At 44.7% G+C, this 17,266-nt stretch overlaps 1 protein-coding gene across 1 annotated transcript in view; it reads right to left on the bottom strand.

Moving 5' to 3' along the window:
• OPLAH (5-oxoprolinase, ATP-hydrolysing) overlaps positions 1-17,266 on the bottom strand; it is a 47,672-nt gene that overhangs the window by 23,262 nt on the left and 7,144 nt on the right. The window contains exons 2-14 of the mRNA XM_074203105.1: positions 15,227-15,498; positions 14,643-14,834; positions 13,238-13,337; positions 12,668-12,791; positions 12,229-12,424; positions 11,646-11,811; positions 11,249-11,387; positions 7,090-7,157; positions 6,589-6,854; positions 5,761-5,873; positions 946-1,116; positions 573-710; positions 344-482 (exon numbers count right to left, since the gene is read on the bottom strand). Coding sequence (XP_074059206.1) covers positions 344-482; positions 573-710; positions 946-1,116; positions 5,761-5,873; positions 6,589-6,854; positions 7,090-7,157; positions 11,249-11,387; positions 11,646-11,811; positions 12,229-12,424; positions 12,668-12,791; positions 13,238-13,337; positions 14,643-14,834; positions 15,227-15,498 — 2,084 coding nt within the window. The remainder of the gene's footprint in view (positions 1-343; positions 483-572; positions 711-945; positions 1,117-5,760; positions 5,874-6,588; positions 6,855-7,089; positions 7,158-11,248; positions 11,388-11,645; positions 11,812-12,228; positions 12,425-12,667; positions 12,792-13,237; positions 13,338-14,642; positions 14,835-15,226; positions 15,499-17,266) is intronic.

The following is a 17,266-nucleotide window of genomic DNA, read 5'->3' as shown; positions in this document are numbered from 1 at the left end:
GGTCAGTTTTCTGTATCCATGTGTGTAGTGTGCTTCAGATCAGTAGTGTCAAACTCAAATAGAAATAGGGAGCACTGTATAACTGCACTTAAGGATCCTTGTAGGCCCTCAGTTTTTAAATGCATTACCTATGTTGTACTGTATTTTTATTTATCTTGTCAATATTTCCCAATTATATTTTAACCTCCACATGGGCATGTGGCGAACAGGACAAGATGGTGTCTCAATAATTCTTTGGAAAGTCTTACCATGTTAACCACCTCCTAGAGTTACTGTGAGTAAAACATTTTGTCCTTTTTTAAGTATTATGGAACCCTGGGTTTAGAGATTGTCTGAGTCTTACTCTGTCAACACGAGGAGGTCCATTCTGGGCCTGAGGATGGTACTCTGGGCTAAGACCACTTCGGCCCATCCCTCGTACTCGCACATCATCTACTAGAACTGGCCGGTCCGGGATGATGAAACCAAACTCCTGTAGATACCTACATCCCACCCAGAAGGAAGTTAGTCAAAGAAGAGAAGTCACTGAAGAGAGGATCCCACTTTCTTAACCTCTTATAGAATTCCAATACCTCTCTGTGAAGGCTGTCCCAAAGTCCCCTTCACAAGGAGAATGAGAAGCAGAAGAGTGTCGACGGGCAGAAACCATGAGAGCACAGTCTGTCCCTTGGTATCGAAGGTGCAGAAACCTCTCAGTATGGATCTGGAATCTGGGATGAAGAAGGAAAGAGAGTGGGAGATACCGAATGACTAAGGACATGACCCTGGAGCTCAACAAGAATTTCTTTGTAACCAAGTATCTGTAACTACCTTCAGCCCAGCCTCTCAGAACTGGCACTACTTTCAGACTTCCCCTGCCCATGGTCCCAACCCACTGCGGACAGCAGTCCCCTTCCATCAGCCCTTACTAGGCAACCTGGAGTCCCACACCTTGTACCCCAGTACCTGAGGAAGCCCTGAGCCCGTAGGGCCTCCACACACTCCTCATCCAATTTGCTGAGACGTTGGTCAATCTGAGGGAAGTTTTCGGGGATGTACAACAGGGAACAAGGCTCTTGGGCCTCATGTACCACATCTGCCAGGGCCAGTCCCAGTGCGGAGAGCAGTCCACTGTGCCTGGAGAAAGGGGAGGGTGTATGTGGGGGGGGGGGTGGGGGGTTACATCATATCAACTCTAGGGATATCTACCTAGAACACCTGTACTAAGTGTATAAAACAGATTGGACTAGTAAATCTTGGAACCTTTATCTCAATGTTTATATAAAAGCACAAATTTCCTCCTCTTCAAAGTAAGATGAAAAATTCATGGTAGAGGAAAGCTGAAGCAAATGGCTTAATGTGGAGATGAAAGAACGCCTCCAATCCCTTCAACCTTACTTGGCACCCCTTGTCCCTCTTTTTCTGACTAGACTCCTCCCTGGATGAGGCCAGACTCTGCCTTCCCAGCCACTTAAGGTAGATGAGAAAGTCTTTAAAAAGCATTATGTTCTTTTTTATTTCAGGCAGATATGAAGCTGGCAAGGTCCAAGCCAAGGCTGGGTGGGGTTAGTATAGCATGTGGTAAATATAAGAGGGACTGTACAGAGGTTCCAGTCAGGCCTACAATCTGGACTGGCCACAGAGCTATTCAAGTGTAATTATTTTGGTCAACAAGCCAGAACAATTCAGAAAACGAGACTCTGCGACTTTGTTTTGATATAACATGGTCCAGTAGGACAAGTATTGGACTTGGTGCCAGGAGAACTGGTTCTAACATCTACTAGCTTTAACACAATTTTCAGTTGGCAAACTCACTCATTATTTTCTTCAAACGTAGGCCACGACTGTTCTTTTATTTATTTATTTATTTATTTAATTATTTATTTGATCTTAGTTTCTTAGTGTGGAATAGCCATTCCCTAGGGCAAGGCAAGAAATTCCCTCTAAGGTCTTTCTGACTGCCAAGCAGTATGACCTTTGTTTTGGTATTAATGATGTGTCTCCTTAACAAAGGATAAAATCAATGGCAGCTAGATGGCACAGTGGATAGAGCACTGGCCCTGAAGTCAAGAGGACCTAAGTTCAAATCCAGCCTCAGACACTTAATAATTGCCAAACTGTGTGACTTTGGGCAAGTCACTTAACCCCATTGCCTTAAATTTTAAAAAAGGGGGGAAAAAAGATGAAAAATCTCCTTGAAAAGGTCAACACTCTGACAAGGTATGAATCCCCTTGAGAATTACTTTGGGGACCACTGAGTTAACTTCACTTTTCTGACTGTCATGCATACTTATTGCCTATTTGCTACCCCACTGCTGGCATGCCAACTGAGCTAGATACATCCTCCAATTTAGCTCTGAAAACAGAGAAGAAGAGAGCTATGGGTAAAAAATTCATTAGAAAGAGAGAACTCTACAGAAGGTAGATTTCACTTCCTGATGGAGTTTAGGGAAGATGGCATCTCTGTACAGTCTCAAGAATTCTCTCCAGATACTACCAAAGAATGGTCAAGTTACTAATGGACTAAGGAGAAGCAGGATCCAAGGGGCAATGAGGAAAAGAGTCACTAATGTGGAAAAACAAACCAAAATTGTTCTTCACTGATATTATGAGCTTGAGGGGACTGGGCAAGTCCAGGGAGGGAGAGGAATTGGCTACTCCAAGTTATTTTACCTTTCAAGGGGGCTCCAGTCAGAATAAGATAAATCTGACATACCAAATAGGAAACTGGAAAGGTGGGGTTCACTGGAAGGAATGATTGTTTTACTCTCAAAAAAAAAAATAACATTTCTGCTCTACCATCATTCCTTTTAAAGGCTATGTCCAATGGGGAAATTCAGGCATTTAATTTCAGTAGTAATGAAGGTCAACTGGTCTATAATAACTTGAAACTTTATTGTCTAAGACAGGGTAACTTATATTTTGTCAGAGTTAACTTTGTCAAGATAATTTCTACCTTAAAGACCTGGTCTAAGTGAGATTAACCTATGATTTCCCCTCACCTTTATCTGATCATAATCTTTTGTCATTCCACCTCTCCCTCTTTCTTCCAGCCCCAACCTTGTTCTTCATCTTCAACATGATCTCCAGTTCTTTCTCAAGTTGTCATCCCATGCACTCTCTTCCTCTCCCTACCTTACCTCTTGTGAAACCAGTTCAACCCTACACTGTCCTCTTCTCTTGAGTCCCCTGACCCTTTATCCTCTCAAAGATCTTGCCTGATTAAATCTCAGCCTTGAATTTCTCCCACTATCTGCTGTCTCCACTCCTACTCACATGCTACTGAACAAAAATGGAGGAAATCACCAATCTGAACTAATTAGGTTCACTACAATTGGGCTTTCACTGAAGCAAGGCAATCCTTTTATATTTCCCTATCCCACTACCACAAACCTTTTCATCCTTCTCCAATATTCTATAGTTCCTCCTCTTATCCCTCTTCTCGACTGAGAAGTTTATCTTGTATTTCACTGGAAAAATTGAGGTCATTTGCCATGAACTTCCTCTTCTCATGACTTCATCTCACATCTACCAGATGTCATCTGTTTGTCTCTATCTTCACACTTGTCTCAAATGACAAGATGGCCTTTCTCCTTCCCAAGGCAAACACCTCAACATGCATGAATTATTCTATTACATTTCATCTCTTCCAGAAAATCATCCTGTCATCCCTACTCTTCCCACATGTTTTTAGTCTAACCTTGTCTCCTACACCTCCAAACCTGTCCATGTCTTCCCCGTCCTCAAAAAAACCCTTCATTTGATTCTCACTAGTTATCATCCTTTATCTCCACTCATTCCCAAGGCTTAATTCCTTGAAAAAGTTATCTACACTAGATGCCCACCCTTTTTCCTCTCACTCTTTTAACTTCAGTCTGCCTTCAGACTAACAAACACAACTGCTTTCCAAAACTACCAATGATCTTTTAATTGCCAAATCTAGTGTCCTTTTCTTAATCTTCATCCTTCTTTACCTCTTTGACCCTATCAATTATCCTCTTCTCTAGAAGATATCTAAGATATGCTCTTCTGTCTATATTTCCTTGACACTATTTTCTACTGGTTCTCAACCTTTTTGTATAACTATCTCAGTCTCCTTTGTTGGATCTTGGTTTCCTGCAAACTGGAGCTATGATCCAAGTTTGGTGCTGGGTGTTATTCTTTTCTTCCTCAATAACATTTCACTTGATGATTTCATCAGATCTCATGGATTCAATTATCACCTCTGAGCAGATGGATTATGAGCTCTCTTTATACAGCCTTAAGTTTTTGCCTAACTTTCAGCCTGATCTCTCCATTTCAAACAAGATATACTATAGATATTTTCAACTCAACACGTCCATAACAGAATGTAATATCTTTTCCCTTGATCCACCTAGCTTTTTTTACTGCTGTGGGTACTACAATCCTCCCAGTTACTCAAGGATTGAGGTGTAATCCTTGAATTCTTACTCTCTCACTCTTTTTTCTAATCTTTTACCTTGTTGACTATCTTTGCAATAGCTCTTGTATATACTTCTTTATCTCCTCTGATACTGTCACCACTCAGATTTAGTTTATCATCCCAGTCATCTAGATGTCCATCCTTCTTCAAGCCTCTCCCTACTCCAGTTCATCCTCCATTCAGTTGTCAGACTGTCCTTCCTAAAGTACAGGTCTAATTATGTTGCCCCCATTCTAACAACTTCAATTGATCCCTATTACCTCCAGAATCAAATAAAAAAATCCCCATTTGACTTTTTAATCTTTTGGGGATTTTTTTTTAAGTTCTTCACAACCAAAGTCCCTTCTGTCTTTTCAGGCTTTGTACTTTACTGCCATCACCACACCTTTATACTGTAATAAAACAGCAATGGCCTGTTCATTGTTCCTTGAACAAAACACTACATCTCCTGAATCTGGGCACTTTCACTGACTGCCCCCCAATGCTTAGGACTCTCTCACCTCCTCATCTCTACTTCATGACTTCATTCAAGTCTCACCTTTAGTAAGAAGGTTTTTTCGGTCTTCCTTAATCTTAGTACCTTCCCTTTGAAATTAATACCTTTCCTCTGAGATTATTTCCAATTTATCTTGTTTGTATGCATTTGTTTGCATGTTGTCTCTTCCATTAGATTGTGAACATCTTGAGAGTAGGGAATGATTTTGCCTTTCTTTGTATCCCATGCTTACATAATACTTGGAACATAGTAAGAATTTTAATAAATGCTTGTTAACTAACTCTTCATCCCCAGGTACCTAGGAGTGGGTGTAGGAGGTAAGAATCAAAAGGGAAGTTTCCCATGACTTACAAAAAAGGGCTAAAGATTTGACTGAGCATGAGAAAATGCCAGATAGGAACCATAAAAGGAACATAGCTAAAGAGGGATGGGGAGGGGGGGAAATGCATCTTATAGAATTTGGCAAAAAACCACATTCTGAGTAATACTTCTGAATCTTTGCCTCTCGGTCCTTCCCCCATTCCCCCCACCACCATGTCAGTAGTAAATTCTTAGAGGATCTAGGGGCTCAAGTTTCATTTGCTGAAGGAGACATTCCTTGGCAGGTAGAAACAGGATCAGATGAGGAAGAGGCAGAGGCGGAAGACAAGGAAGACTATCCCTTAGACATTATTGTTGAGGCAAAGACTTTTTCTGAAGTCAGTAGGAAGAAGTACAGCCCATACAAGCTGAGCTGTTATTGTACCATCCCAGGAAACTACCTGTATCTGAGTACATATTGGGTGACAAGCAAGCACAGAGGCACATAACCCCTCTCAACTCCACATATCCCAATAAGTACCTGTGTATGTGGACAGTGTCCATGCCCAAGGAACGTGCAATGGCACAGGCGTGCTGCCCTCCTGCACCCCCAAAGCATGCCAGTACGTGGACTGATGGGTCATGGCCTCGAGCCTGTGAAGCAGAGGGGGAGTAGTAAGCAATGTCCAAGTAGCCATCCTTCACTCTCCAGAATCTCCAAGTCCTCCGTTCTCTGGATACCAAGGCTTCATCCTCTCTCCAACTTTAGTACTATAATCTTCTACCTCCAGGGCAAGAACATCCTATTCCCACTCTCCTAGACTTGGTTCTGAGGTTCTCCTAAGAGCCTTGAAAATGACTAGCACCATAGTTTAGAACTAGAATAGGGTTTTTTAAAAAGGAACTAGACAAAGGAGGAAAATATACAATGATCTGGAAAGAACAGTCAATTAGTATTCATGAAAGAACAGTCATCCAGGACACATCAGTTACTATCATAGTCAGTCAGTGACCAAGGAGTAAGTTTGGTCAGTGCTTGAGGGAGTGACCAAGGAAGAAACAGCCATTGACCTTGTGGTTGCTCATCAAGGAAAATGACCAGAAGCATGATGGTCATTCAGAAGCTAAAAATCATTGTCAGATTACTGACAGAGCTAATAAGCTCAGGGTTTAAAATGAGATTGTTTTCTGCCATGGTCAATGTGAGAATTTGCTTTGCTTGACCATCCAAATTTGTTACAAGCGTCTTGTTCTTTTATGTCCCCAAAAGAGAAGGAGGAGGGAGAAAAAAAATTAATCTTTGTCCAAAATAAAATTTAATTTTGAAAAAGGAAGTGTTTGTCAGTCAGTAGCTGGGGAGCATTCATACCTGAGTGAGAGCACGGATTGGACGGCACATGGTCTCATTGGCCACACGTATAAAACCCATGGCCACCTCTTCAGGTGTCATTGGATCAACACCACTGGATCTTTGAAGCAGAAAGCTATTAACCTGAGCTGTCACAGCATCCAGGGCCTCCTTAGAGGCTTCTTTAGAGAGTGGCTGGTCCTCACTCGGACCAAAGATGCAGGGAAAGGAAGACGGAAGCAGGCGACCCAAGACCAAATTGGCATCGGTCACTGTCAATGGTCCCCCTAGAAGGAGGAAAGTAGATGAAATACTAGAGGGACTCATTTGTGAGAGCAAGGCAGAAAAGGCACTTCAGGAGGAAGAAGGAGAGGGTTAAAGGTAGTAATATAGGGAGGAGAATACAAACCTAGGAATTCTCCTGGGAGAGGAAGTAAAAACATTCAGTTCACCCATTTAGAAAACATCTGAGATGGTATTCAAGTCTGGGAAGTTGAGTTCAGGGCTAGGGTCTTTACTGACCTTTTCTATAGCAGGCAGGACCAGGATGAGCACCAGCTGACTCAGGACCCACCACAAATAGGCCAGACCTGAAGAAGGGGCACAGAGATGAGGAAGGGAATTTAAGGAAGGAGTTAGAACCTGGCATCAGATGGTGGGCCAGGGCAGAGAAGACCATGATATCAAGGATTTCTTTAGACCACTTTGCTACAAGACACTAGGCATTCTCCAACCCCCATCCCCCTCAATCCTATCTCAGTGATCTTAATGCCTGCCTCACAGTCTTCCTCTCTGCCCCAGATCTTGCCATCATTCTGTTTCTACTTCATTCACTCAGCATCATTCATGTAAGTTTTTCCAGGCTATTCTGAAGTCCTATTCCTCATTATTGATAGGCATCCTCTCAATTTACAATTCTTTGCCAAAGAAATAGCTTCTATAAATATTTCTATACATGTGGGGTTTTTACACTTTTTCATGATCTCTTTGGGATACAGACCTACTAGTAGTATTTCTGGATCAAAGGATATGCAGCTTTATTGCCATTTGATCATAACTTCAAATTGCTCTCCAGAAGGGTTGGATCATTTCCAACTCCACTAACAATGCATTAGTGTCTCAGTTTTTCCACAACCCCTCCAACATTGATCATTTTCCTTTTTAGTTATGTTTCTTGCCATCATTCTCAGTAGCCCCAATATTGACAGTGAACGCCTTTTTCAAATACCTTAGCTTATCCACTTAGTTCCCAGATCCTCCAAAATTCCACCCTATTTTAGTCACTTAAAAAAAAGGGGTAGCCACACCTCAGACCTTATTATAAATGACCCTCCAATTGTAGGAAGTTAGATGGTACAATGGGTAGAGTGTTGGACTTGGAATTAGGAAAACAGGTTTGAATCCTGTGTCAGCTGCTTACTAATTATCTGATCTTGGGCAAGTCCCTTAAGCTATTTGTACCTCAGTTACCCTCTGTGTGAAATGGGAATAAAAGGAACACTTACCTTACAGGATTATTATGAAAATCAAATAAGATAACTTTCATAAAGTGCTTTGCAAACTTTAAAGCATTGTATAAATGTTAGCTGACTAAACTATCCTGCATCTAAGATTCTGGATACTGAAATTCCTTCTCTGTTTATAATTACCTTTCCTTTGAACAATTTCCCAAGCTTGTTCTTCTCCCAGTCCATCTCCTCCTCTTCTGATTCTACTTCCATCTTTTCCCAATCTTGGCTCTCACTCAATTTTCTACCCTCCTTTCTCTTTTCTCCAATCTTTGAATTCCCAGACCTCAGCCACATTCTCCTCAATAGCTGTTCCAAAGCTCTTTTCTTTTCAAACCACCAAATCCACCCCCACATTCCTCTCCCCCCCCCCAAAAAAAGATGAGCTTGCCTCCTACATTAGGGAGAAGAGGGACAATGAAAAGAACAGTGACTCTGAAGTTAGAGAGCAGGTCCAAGTTTCACTTCTTTTGTGACCTTGGACAAGTCACTTAACATCCCTAGACCTCAGTTTCCCTATCTGTAAAATGAGGGGGTTGGATTTCATAGTTTATAAGGTTGCTTTCAGTTCTATAGCTGCCACATCTCACAATTTCTATATCATTATCCATGTTCTTTCCCCTCCCTCCTGTTAACAACAAACTAGCTAACTTGCTGTTTCCTGTATATGACAATCAATTCCCCAAATCTATGCTTTTGCCTGGGTTGCCACTGACATCTGGAATGCACTCCCCCTCTTCCCTCCCTCTTAAAATCCCTTTCTTACCTCCAAAACTAAGCCAACAATAATAATAACTAACATTTAAATAGTATTTTAAAGTGTGTAAGGCACTCAACACATCTCATGTCATCCTCACAAACACCTAGGAAGTAAGCACAATTATAATCACCATTTTACCCATGAGGAAACTCTAAGTGTACAAGGGGGAAAGTGACTTACCCAGGGTTACCTATCTAGAAAGTGTACACTTAGGTCTTACTGACTCCAGACCCATCACTGTATCTACTGCAATACCCAGTTACTAGTGCCCTACCCCAAAATTGCTTTTTATTTATTTCTATGCAAGAGTGCACTGATAAATGTTTAACAAGGGGCTAGGTGTCAGGATAAAAATACACCTATGACAAATGGTTCAGTTTAATCTACATTATTTAAATCTTATCACTTTCTTAAGTCTGGACAATCAACAAAACAATAAATCAAGACTAGTGATTAGAGTGCCTTGCCTGGTGTCATAAAAACGAGGGTTCAGATCTGACCTTATGACCCTGGGCAAGTCACTTGATTCTATTTACCTTAGTTTTCTCATCTGGAAAATGAGCTGGAAAAAGAGATGGCAAACTCTTCTAATGTTTTAGAGCAGGTGGGTGGTACAGTGAATAGAGCCCTAGCCCTGGAGTCAGGAAGACCTGAGTTCAAATCCAACCTCAGACAGTTGATACTTACTAGCTGTGTAAATCACATAATACTGACTGCCTCAATCCAGGACCATCTCCAGTCATCCTGATCCATATCTGACCACTGGACCCAAATGGCTCTAGAGGGGAAAGAAGTGCTGGCATCTTAGCACAGCACCCTCTCCCTCAAATCCAATTCACTTGCTTGTCATGGCATCACCTTTCTGTTATCTTAACTTCTTTGAGAACAAAGGACACACAAAAACAAATCAAGCCCAGATCTATAGCATCTACCAATTTCCAGGGCTCACAATGAAAATTTAAGAATCAGTCAGAGTCAGTTCCAGACCATCACTACTTCCATGTGTAGGTTTTGTCTCCCCCTTCTCCCACCTCTCCTTCACCCTTATCCCTCATAAGCTCTCAAGAGTGGGTTAGCCAGCACCTAACACAGTTTTTAGCACCTAGAAGATATCTAAAAATGTTTTTAATTGCTTCATTGATAAAGAACCCTAAAATAATCTGAAGGAGAAAATGCTTTCAACTGGAGGTAAATTAGAGGCTTCAGGGAAGAAGTACCTGAATTCAACTGCCTGCTGAACATCTCCACTGGATTCCTCAACAGCACCTCAAAGTCTGCAAATCCCAAATGGGGTTCCCTTCCAAGTTTCCAATTTTGTTCATTGTCTTAGATGGAATCTTTTTCTCCACATTTATCTCCCACATTCACCACATTTATAAAATGCCCACTATAGACTAAGTGCTATGTTAGTCCATGGGGATATGAAGATAAAAATTCAACAATGCCTGCTCTGAAGGTGTTTGCTTTCTACTAGGAGTCTACTTAGTCTACAAAGTCTAGGAGACTTCCAAATAGTCACATCCATTTCTCCTCTCTGCTTACAGGACTAGATACCTTAATTCAGGCCCTCACTACTTCACCCCTACTTGTACTGACTCCTCACTGGATTCTCTCTCTGTCCTCTTCAATCTGTCCTCAAATGATTGCCAAAATATTCAGCTGACTGTCACTAAGGGGAGGGGGGGCAGTAAGGGAGGGTGGAAGGAAATTATGTAACTTAAAAATATGTATATGCATGTGGATGAATATTGAAAAACTTTCATAACATGTAATTGGAAAAATAAAATAACAGTTGAAACTTTAAAAAAATATTACCAAAATCCTAATACCCAAGGCTTTTCCTTCAATCTTCAAGCCCCTATTGGCATTTAAGGCCCTCTGCAATCTAGACTCTTTTTACTTTTCTTTTACTTTACTTTACTTTTCTCTTTTTACTTTCTTTCAAGCATTCAACATTCCCAGCCAAATTGAGAATGTTAGTTAGCAGTAATTTGTCTATCCTTCCTTCCATTCAGGTTTATCCCGATGCCTGAATCACTTCCTACTCATTATCTTTGAGCCCAACTGAGATATCACCTCTGTTACCAAGACTTCCCCATGATTCTAACTGAAAGTGGTCTCTCCCTCCTCAAATTGGATCAGGAAGATTTGTCAGGGCCTTACCTTTGCCTTTATTATAGTCTAATTCCTGGTAACTTAATTCTACACCTTTTGTATTCCTAATACAGGGTAAACCCAAAGCCAGCGATGGGATCATTTTTCCTCTTGGGACAATGTCCTGCCCAGAATAGGCACATGATAAATATGGATTTAATTGAAAAAAAATTCTAGAAATGAAGAAGATGACAGGAGCAAGACTGGAAGCTCCTAGATGGGGAGGAGATTGGGCAGGGAGGGAGAAAGAAATCCTGACCTGAAAAAGAGCCTGGAGCCACCTCCAGCAGCCACGGTGTTGATGTCCAGCTGTGGGGCCTGAATGGTGACACCAGCTGTACTGGCTTCAAAAACATGTTCATAATCACCTGCAAAGCGGCTGACATCTGTGGAGGTACCTAAGAGTAGGAAGGACAGCAGACAGCATGTGGGATACATATATATATATATATATATATATATATATATATATCCCCCTTGACCCCTTGTCCCCTTGACAATCTGGAGTACTCTGAACCACAGCATATTTTTCCTAAGTTTTGGGGTGAATGTGAGGGTGAGAAGGTTTGCACCCCAAGCCATCTTCAACAATCTCAATGTACCATTCACACAAACCCCAGCAGCAAAGTGTAAAACCCAGTATTCATTCTCCATACCACCCATGTCAAAGCCAATGACCGGATGTCTTCCCTCAGCATTGTAAGTAGTAACTGCATAGCCAACAACACCACCTGCAGGGCCTGAGAGCACAGCCCTGGAGCCACTGAAGGATTTCATGGGCACCAGACCCCCATCGGAGCGCATGAAGAGCACCTGTACATCCTGGGCAAGAGGGGACAGAGGCAGCAAAAGGTAAATACAGGGGCCACCTGGGAGGGGGATGGGTCGGGGAGACCAGGACACATAAGGGTGAACATATCAAGGTTAGGGATGCAAAGACCATAGGTGAGGCATAGGTGAGGCACAGGCAAAGGGGCACAGGGAGCCCAAAGTAAGCAGAAATGGGGAATAAAAGACAGGGTAGGAGTGAGAAATAGCAAACCAGCATAGGGTGAGATGATGCGAAAGACACAAAATAAAAAGGTCAAGGGAGCAGAGATCTAGGTGATTCAGGGTTAAAGGGTTTAACTGAGGAAGCTCAGAGTCAGGAATACAAGGTAAGAGAATTAGAGCAAGTCACAGGTTGAGGGAGCATGGGTGATTAGATACAGGATTCAAAAAGTAAGAAAGCCTCCTTACCTTCAGGTTGCCCTGGAAGCCTTTGCAGAAGCCCTGCAGATAGCGTTGGATGGTAGGAGTCAGATAGGCATCAGCACAGGCTGTGTGCCCTCGAGGAACAATCCTCACCATTGGCATCACCTCCGAAGACAGAGACACATGGGCGAAGCCCAGCTCCCGTGCCAGTGCCCCTACCTTCTGCTCATGTTCTGCCCACCTGCCCAGGAGTATATATGATAGATTTTGGAGCATAGGGTGGAACACTTCCAACTTCCCCAGTTCTATCTCCCCTGGCACCCTATCTCCAACTTCTCACCCTAGAGCATATCTTTGGCACTTCCTTTCCCTTCTAAGTGTCAAATTCTCACCACCACACCACCCCTTCATGATCTGGAACTATAGGTTCCTAAAAATTGACCCCAGTATCAGTGTCTGCCAGGCCACCCCAAAATGCCCTCACATGTAGGAGTGCATGAATACAACGGCTAGGCTTTGGATGCCCCGGGCTAGTAGGTCCTCCAGCTTTCCCCGTAAGCTTCCTAGGTCCACCGGTCGTTGCACCTCTAGAAGGTCCCCTGTTGAGCCTAGGTAGAGAGAAATGACCAAGTGACTGTCACACCAACCTACCTTCCCATCAATTCTACCCAAACCACCTATACAGATCAGCTCCACAAGCTCCACTCAATTCAGTTCCCTAGACCCCAGAGACCACTTCTCAGTTTTCACTTATCTCCATTGGAGGCAGGGGACCCAAGATAGAGGCAGCAGTGGTGAAGTAGGAGGAGAAATCAGTAGTAGTTAATAAGTAATTAGTAGTTAGTAAGTAGTGGTTAGGTAGGTAGATAGTAAGTAGTTTAGGTATGGGGTAGTTAGGAGTAAGGAGTTCCTAGGTAGTAGCTAGTTTAGGTGTAGGTAGTAGGCAGGTAAGTGAGTGAGTGGGGAGTAGGAGTAGGGGAGAGGAAGGAAGAAGCAACTGAACCCAAGGTTTCAAAAGTTTGGGGTGAAGATCAGGGCAGAGAAAGGCACACACCTTTGATGGGGGGCCCAGCCCCCAGCTCCCCACGATACAGCACCACCCGCTCATCCACCTCCACCACCTCCTCATACAGGACCTGAGGCATTGGTACTGACTAAGGGGGAAGAGAATGGAAGGATGAAACGAAGAGAACAAGAGCACACTCAGAAGGAGCAGTCCTCATTAGCACGTTACTGAAGTCTGACTAAAGTTTCTCTTATCAAATCACTAGAGTCCAGCTGGGGATGAAGGTGGGGGGGGGGAGACATTTTTTACAGACCAATCATATCTTCCCCCAGGAGAGGAAAACTGAGGAAAATGTTGAGGACTAGACAGTTCAGTGAAGAAAAGCAGAAATGGTAGCTCAGAGTGAAATAGAGAGACTATAGGGTTGAGTACAGGCTGATATCTCTAGTCAATCATTCTAAGTTCCAAGGGCCAAGAACTGGCTGGGAAAGGACAAACTAGACTGCTGGCCAGGGAACAATTGCTCTTTCCTGGTCAGTTGCTGCTACTGCTGCTAACTTTCTTCTGACCATTGATCTACAATTGTCCAAGCTCTCAGCTGGCCCTTGGCCCAAGATTTCATTCCAGGCTAACAGCCCCTCCCTCCAACACTCTCCCCCACGATAAAACCTGTCAATCCGGTTCTCTTCTGAGTATAGAATAAACCTCAGGTTAAAAGGAAGTGGGGGGGGGTAGTAGATTGCTCCAAGGGAGACTGTCAAAAATACCCATGATACAAAATTATTTATAATGACCTTCTCCATACACAGAGACCAAGGGAATGCTACTAGGCTTTTTCTTACACCAAAGGGATAAGCATGGGTTTTTTAAAAAAATACCTTTATTAGGGGTGGCTAGGTGGAGCACCCACCCTGGAGTCAGGCATACCTGAGTTCAAATTTGGCCTCAGACACTTAATAATTACCTAGCTGTGTGGCTTTGGGCATGCCACTTAACCCACTGCCTTGCAAAAAAAAAAAAAAATACCTTTATTAAATGCCTTTAAATACCTAACCTTGATTGTGTCCTAGGCCCTTTGGGAAGTTTAGTGAAATCTATAGGTCCCTTCTTAGAATGAGTTTTTTAAATGCATAAAATCAATAGTATTACAAAGGAAACCAATGACTTTGTAATACAGATATAAAAATATTTTAAGCAAATTCATAGTTAAGAGCCTCTGCTTTTAAATAATTCCATTTCTACACAGTTTTGGTAGGGGTAACATCAGAAAAATTAAAGGTACCTCCCATGAGAAAGCTGTCCCATAAAAAAGGGGGGGTAGAGATGGGATGGGTCTATGAGGATAATCAGTCAGTCAATAAATATTTACTGACATACATGTACTATGATAAATACTAGGCAAAGGGGAAAGTTCTTCTGAGTTGCCCTGGCAAGTTGATCAGAAAACTCTCACCAGGTCAAAGAGGTCCCTCCGGGCCTGGTTTCCAATGTGAAGCAGGTCTTTGAAGCCCCTAGTGACCAACAGGGCCATCCGTTCTCCTTGGCGTTCCAAGAGTGCATTGGTGGCCACAGTTGTGCCCATTCGGATCCAGGCAATGTGGCTGGTGTCCAGGGGCTGGTCCCTGGGCAGCTTCACACCACACTCCTATAAACACAGATCATCAGTATCTATCCCTCTTACCCCTGCTCCCATAAAACAATGTCCCTCCTTTCCTGTAGATTCAAGAGGTTTGGCTCTTCCCTGGCTCCTGCAGGGGATCAGAATCCTCCCAACTTTGGTCCTAGAATCAATCTCTCTTAATTGCTGTCTAAAGAAATCCCCACTCAAGTTGCCCCTTTTTTCTTCCCCCTCCACAACCCAGGTATCTTTTGCAACAGAACCTTAAGCTAAAATTTAGATGAATTGTCATAAGGCCTTGTGACAGAGATGGCTAAGATAAGAGCAAAGAGAAAATTGTTGCCCTTATCACTAGTTTCATCACTAATAATAATGACAACAATGAACATTTCTACAATAGTGTCCTGAGGCAGACCCACCTGCTCCAGGATGCGGCGGATGCCCTCAGTTGGGGCATCTTGGTAATTGACTGGGTCCTCAGATAGTAGCTTGAGCACCCGTACCCGGCCCCCAGGGCACTGTGCAAACACATCGGTAAAGGTGCCACCCCGATCAATGGCGAACTGAAACTTCCCCTCCAAGTTGCCCTTAGAGGCAGTGCTATCAGAGCAGGCCATTAAGTTGGAAGAGAGGTAGCGGTTGTAGGCCAGGTTCAGCTGGGCTTCTGGGTCTTCCACCACTTCTGGAAGAGCTGGGAGGTGAGGGGGCAAGGAATCAGAGTGTGTGGAAACGGGGGGGGGGGGGGCCACAGGAGAGATGAGGAATTAGGGTAAGAAATCAGGGGACTTGTGGGGGGAGTAAGAGTTGGGAATCAAGAAACTTGATGGGAGTTAGAGCAAAGAAGAAGTGAGTATGGGGATGGAAAGCAGCCAAGGCGGGATGGAGGTGCACCAGCAAATGGGCACTGATCGGGTGGGGTGTCAAAGGGAGCTGGGCAATAATAGAAAGAGAAAGGAGATAGTATAGAGGAAGGTCTGCAGGAGGAGTTTGGCCCTTGAGAAAAGCAAACCAGGGAAAGTTGTGGTAGGAGGGGGAGAGGTGGGTAAGATAAAGGATCGGAAGGGACGGGAGGAATGAGACAGGCTCCTCTGAGGAAGCAGGGAAAGGAGGGTCATCACGCTGATTAGGGGGCTTGGCATAGAAGGGTTACTGGGGATTCTCTCCAGGCTTTGATAAGAGAGGAGGGCCCCGTTGGACAGTCTTGGGCAGGTAACGGGGAGTTTGAGGGATGGATTTCTCAACAGAGAGGAAAGACTGGAGGTGGGGACCTGAGGTTCTGATAGTGGGCAAGGAAGTCTGAAATGGAGGGTGAAAAAGAAGGAAGGATAAAGAAGGGGTGAGGGATCTCTGGCTTCAGATGAAAGGGATATTAGATGGGAGGGGGGCTCTCTAACAAGTGGCTCAGACAGAAGTGAGGGACACCGGTGGTTTTCCTCCGGACTAGTTGGGATGCGAGATCCGAGGGGAAAGGGAGAGGAGCCGGGATTGGGGAGGCTTGGAGGGGCAGAGAGAGAACCGACCTGGGGACCCAGGGGAGACCCCCAGGTCTAAGCCCAGGGGGAGGAAAAAAGAGGTGCGCACCTGGGATGGGGTGGAGAGGGATGGAGGAGCGCGGGCGGGGCGCCCCCAGCCAGGTCCTCTCCGGCTCCCGCAAGGCTGGATCGGGCTCCGGCTTGGCCTCGGGCTCGGTTCGGACTGACCTAGGGCTGGGAGCCGCTCCGGGCTCTAGCCCCGCCCCGCCACGCCTCCTCCGTTCCCCTCCTCTCCCCTCTCCCCCCTTCCCTTTCCCTCCCCTGAGGCGCTCTGGCCTTGGGGTCGGGCCGGAGTGGAGGGGCTGGCCCCATCCCGCCGAGTCGAGTCCCGGAGTTCTAGCCAGCCGGGTCCTGGCTCTCCCCCGGTCCCCAGCTACCCCACCCTCTCCGACCCCTCATCCCCATTGGCTCTCCCCTCCTGCAGCTCCTCCTCTCAGCTTCCCCCCTTCTCTGGCCCCCTCTGTCCTTGGCTCTCCAGTCCTCTCCTTGACTTCCCCCTCCTCTCCCCTTCTCCTGACTCACTTTAGCAGCCGCCTCGCTTGGCCCCCTCCTTTCCTTGCCATTATTGGCTCCCCTCTCTCCCCCCCTTCCCCACCTTCCTCCTGGATTCCCTCCATTCCCCACCCTTGCCCTCCTTGGCTCTGGTCTAACGAGCTAATCCCTTCCCCCAGTTACATAACCCAAAGGTCTGGTCTGCCTTTGCCCCTCGCACCACCATCTGGGGGAGGGGGGAGGAGTCCTTGGCTAAGGGCTAGAAGGTGCTTCAGAAGGCGCATCGGAAGCCCGGCTGATTAGGGAACCCTAGCGTCTTGACTCCTCTCTCTCTCTGGTGACTTCCTGGGGTACGGGGGCAGAGAGGAAGGAGGCTGAAAGTTAACACAAGAGGGTGGACCAAGTGGCCGGGGGGGGGGGGGGGGGCTTATGAAG

Source organism: Macrotis lagotis, chromosome X (genome assembly GCF_037893015.1).
Source record: "Macrotis lagotis isolate mMagLag1 chromosome X, bilby.v1.9.chrom.fasta, whole genome shotgun sequence".
Classification (NCBI taxonomy): Eukaryota; Metazoa; Chordata; class Mammalia; order Peramelemorphia; family Peramelidae; genus Macrotis; species Macrotis lagotis.
The sequence above is the reverse complement of the archived record's forward strand: the minus strand, read 5'-3'. Positions and strand labels throughout refer to the sequence as shown.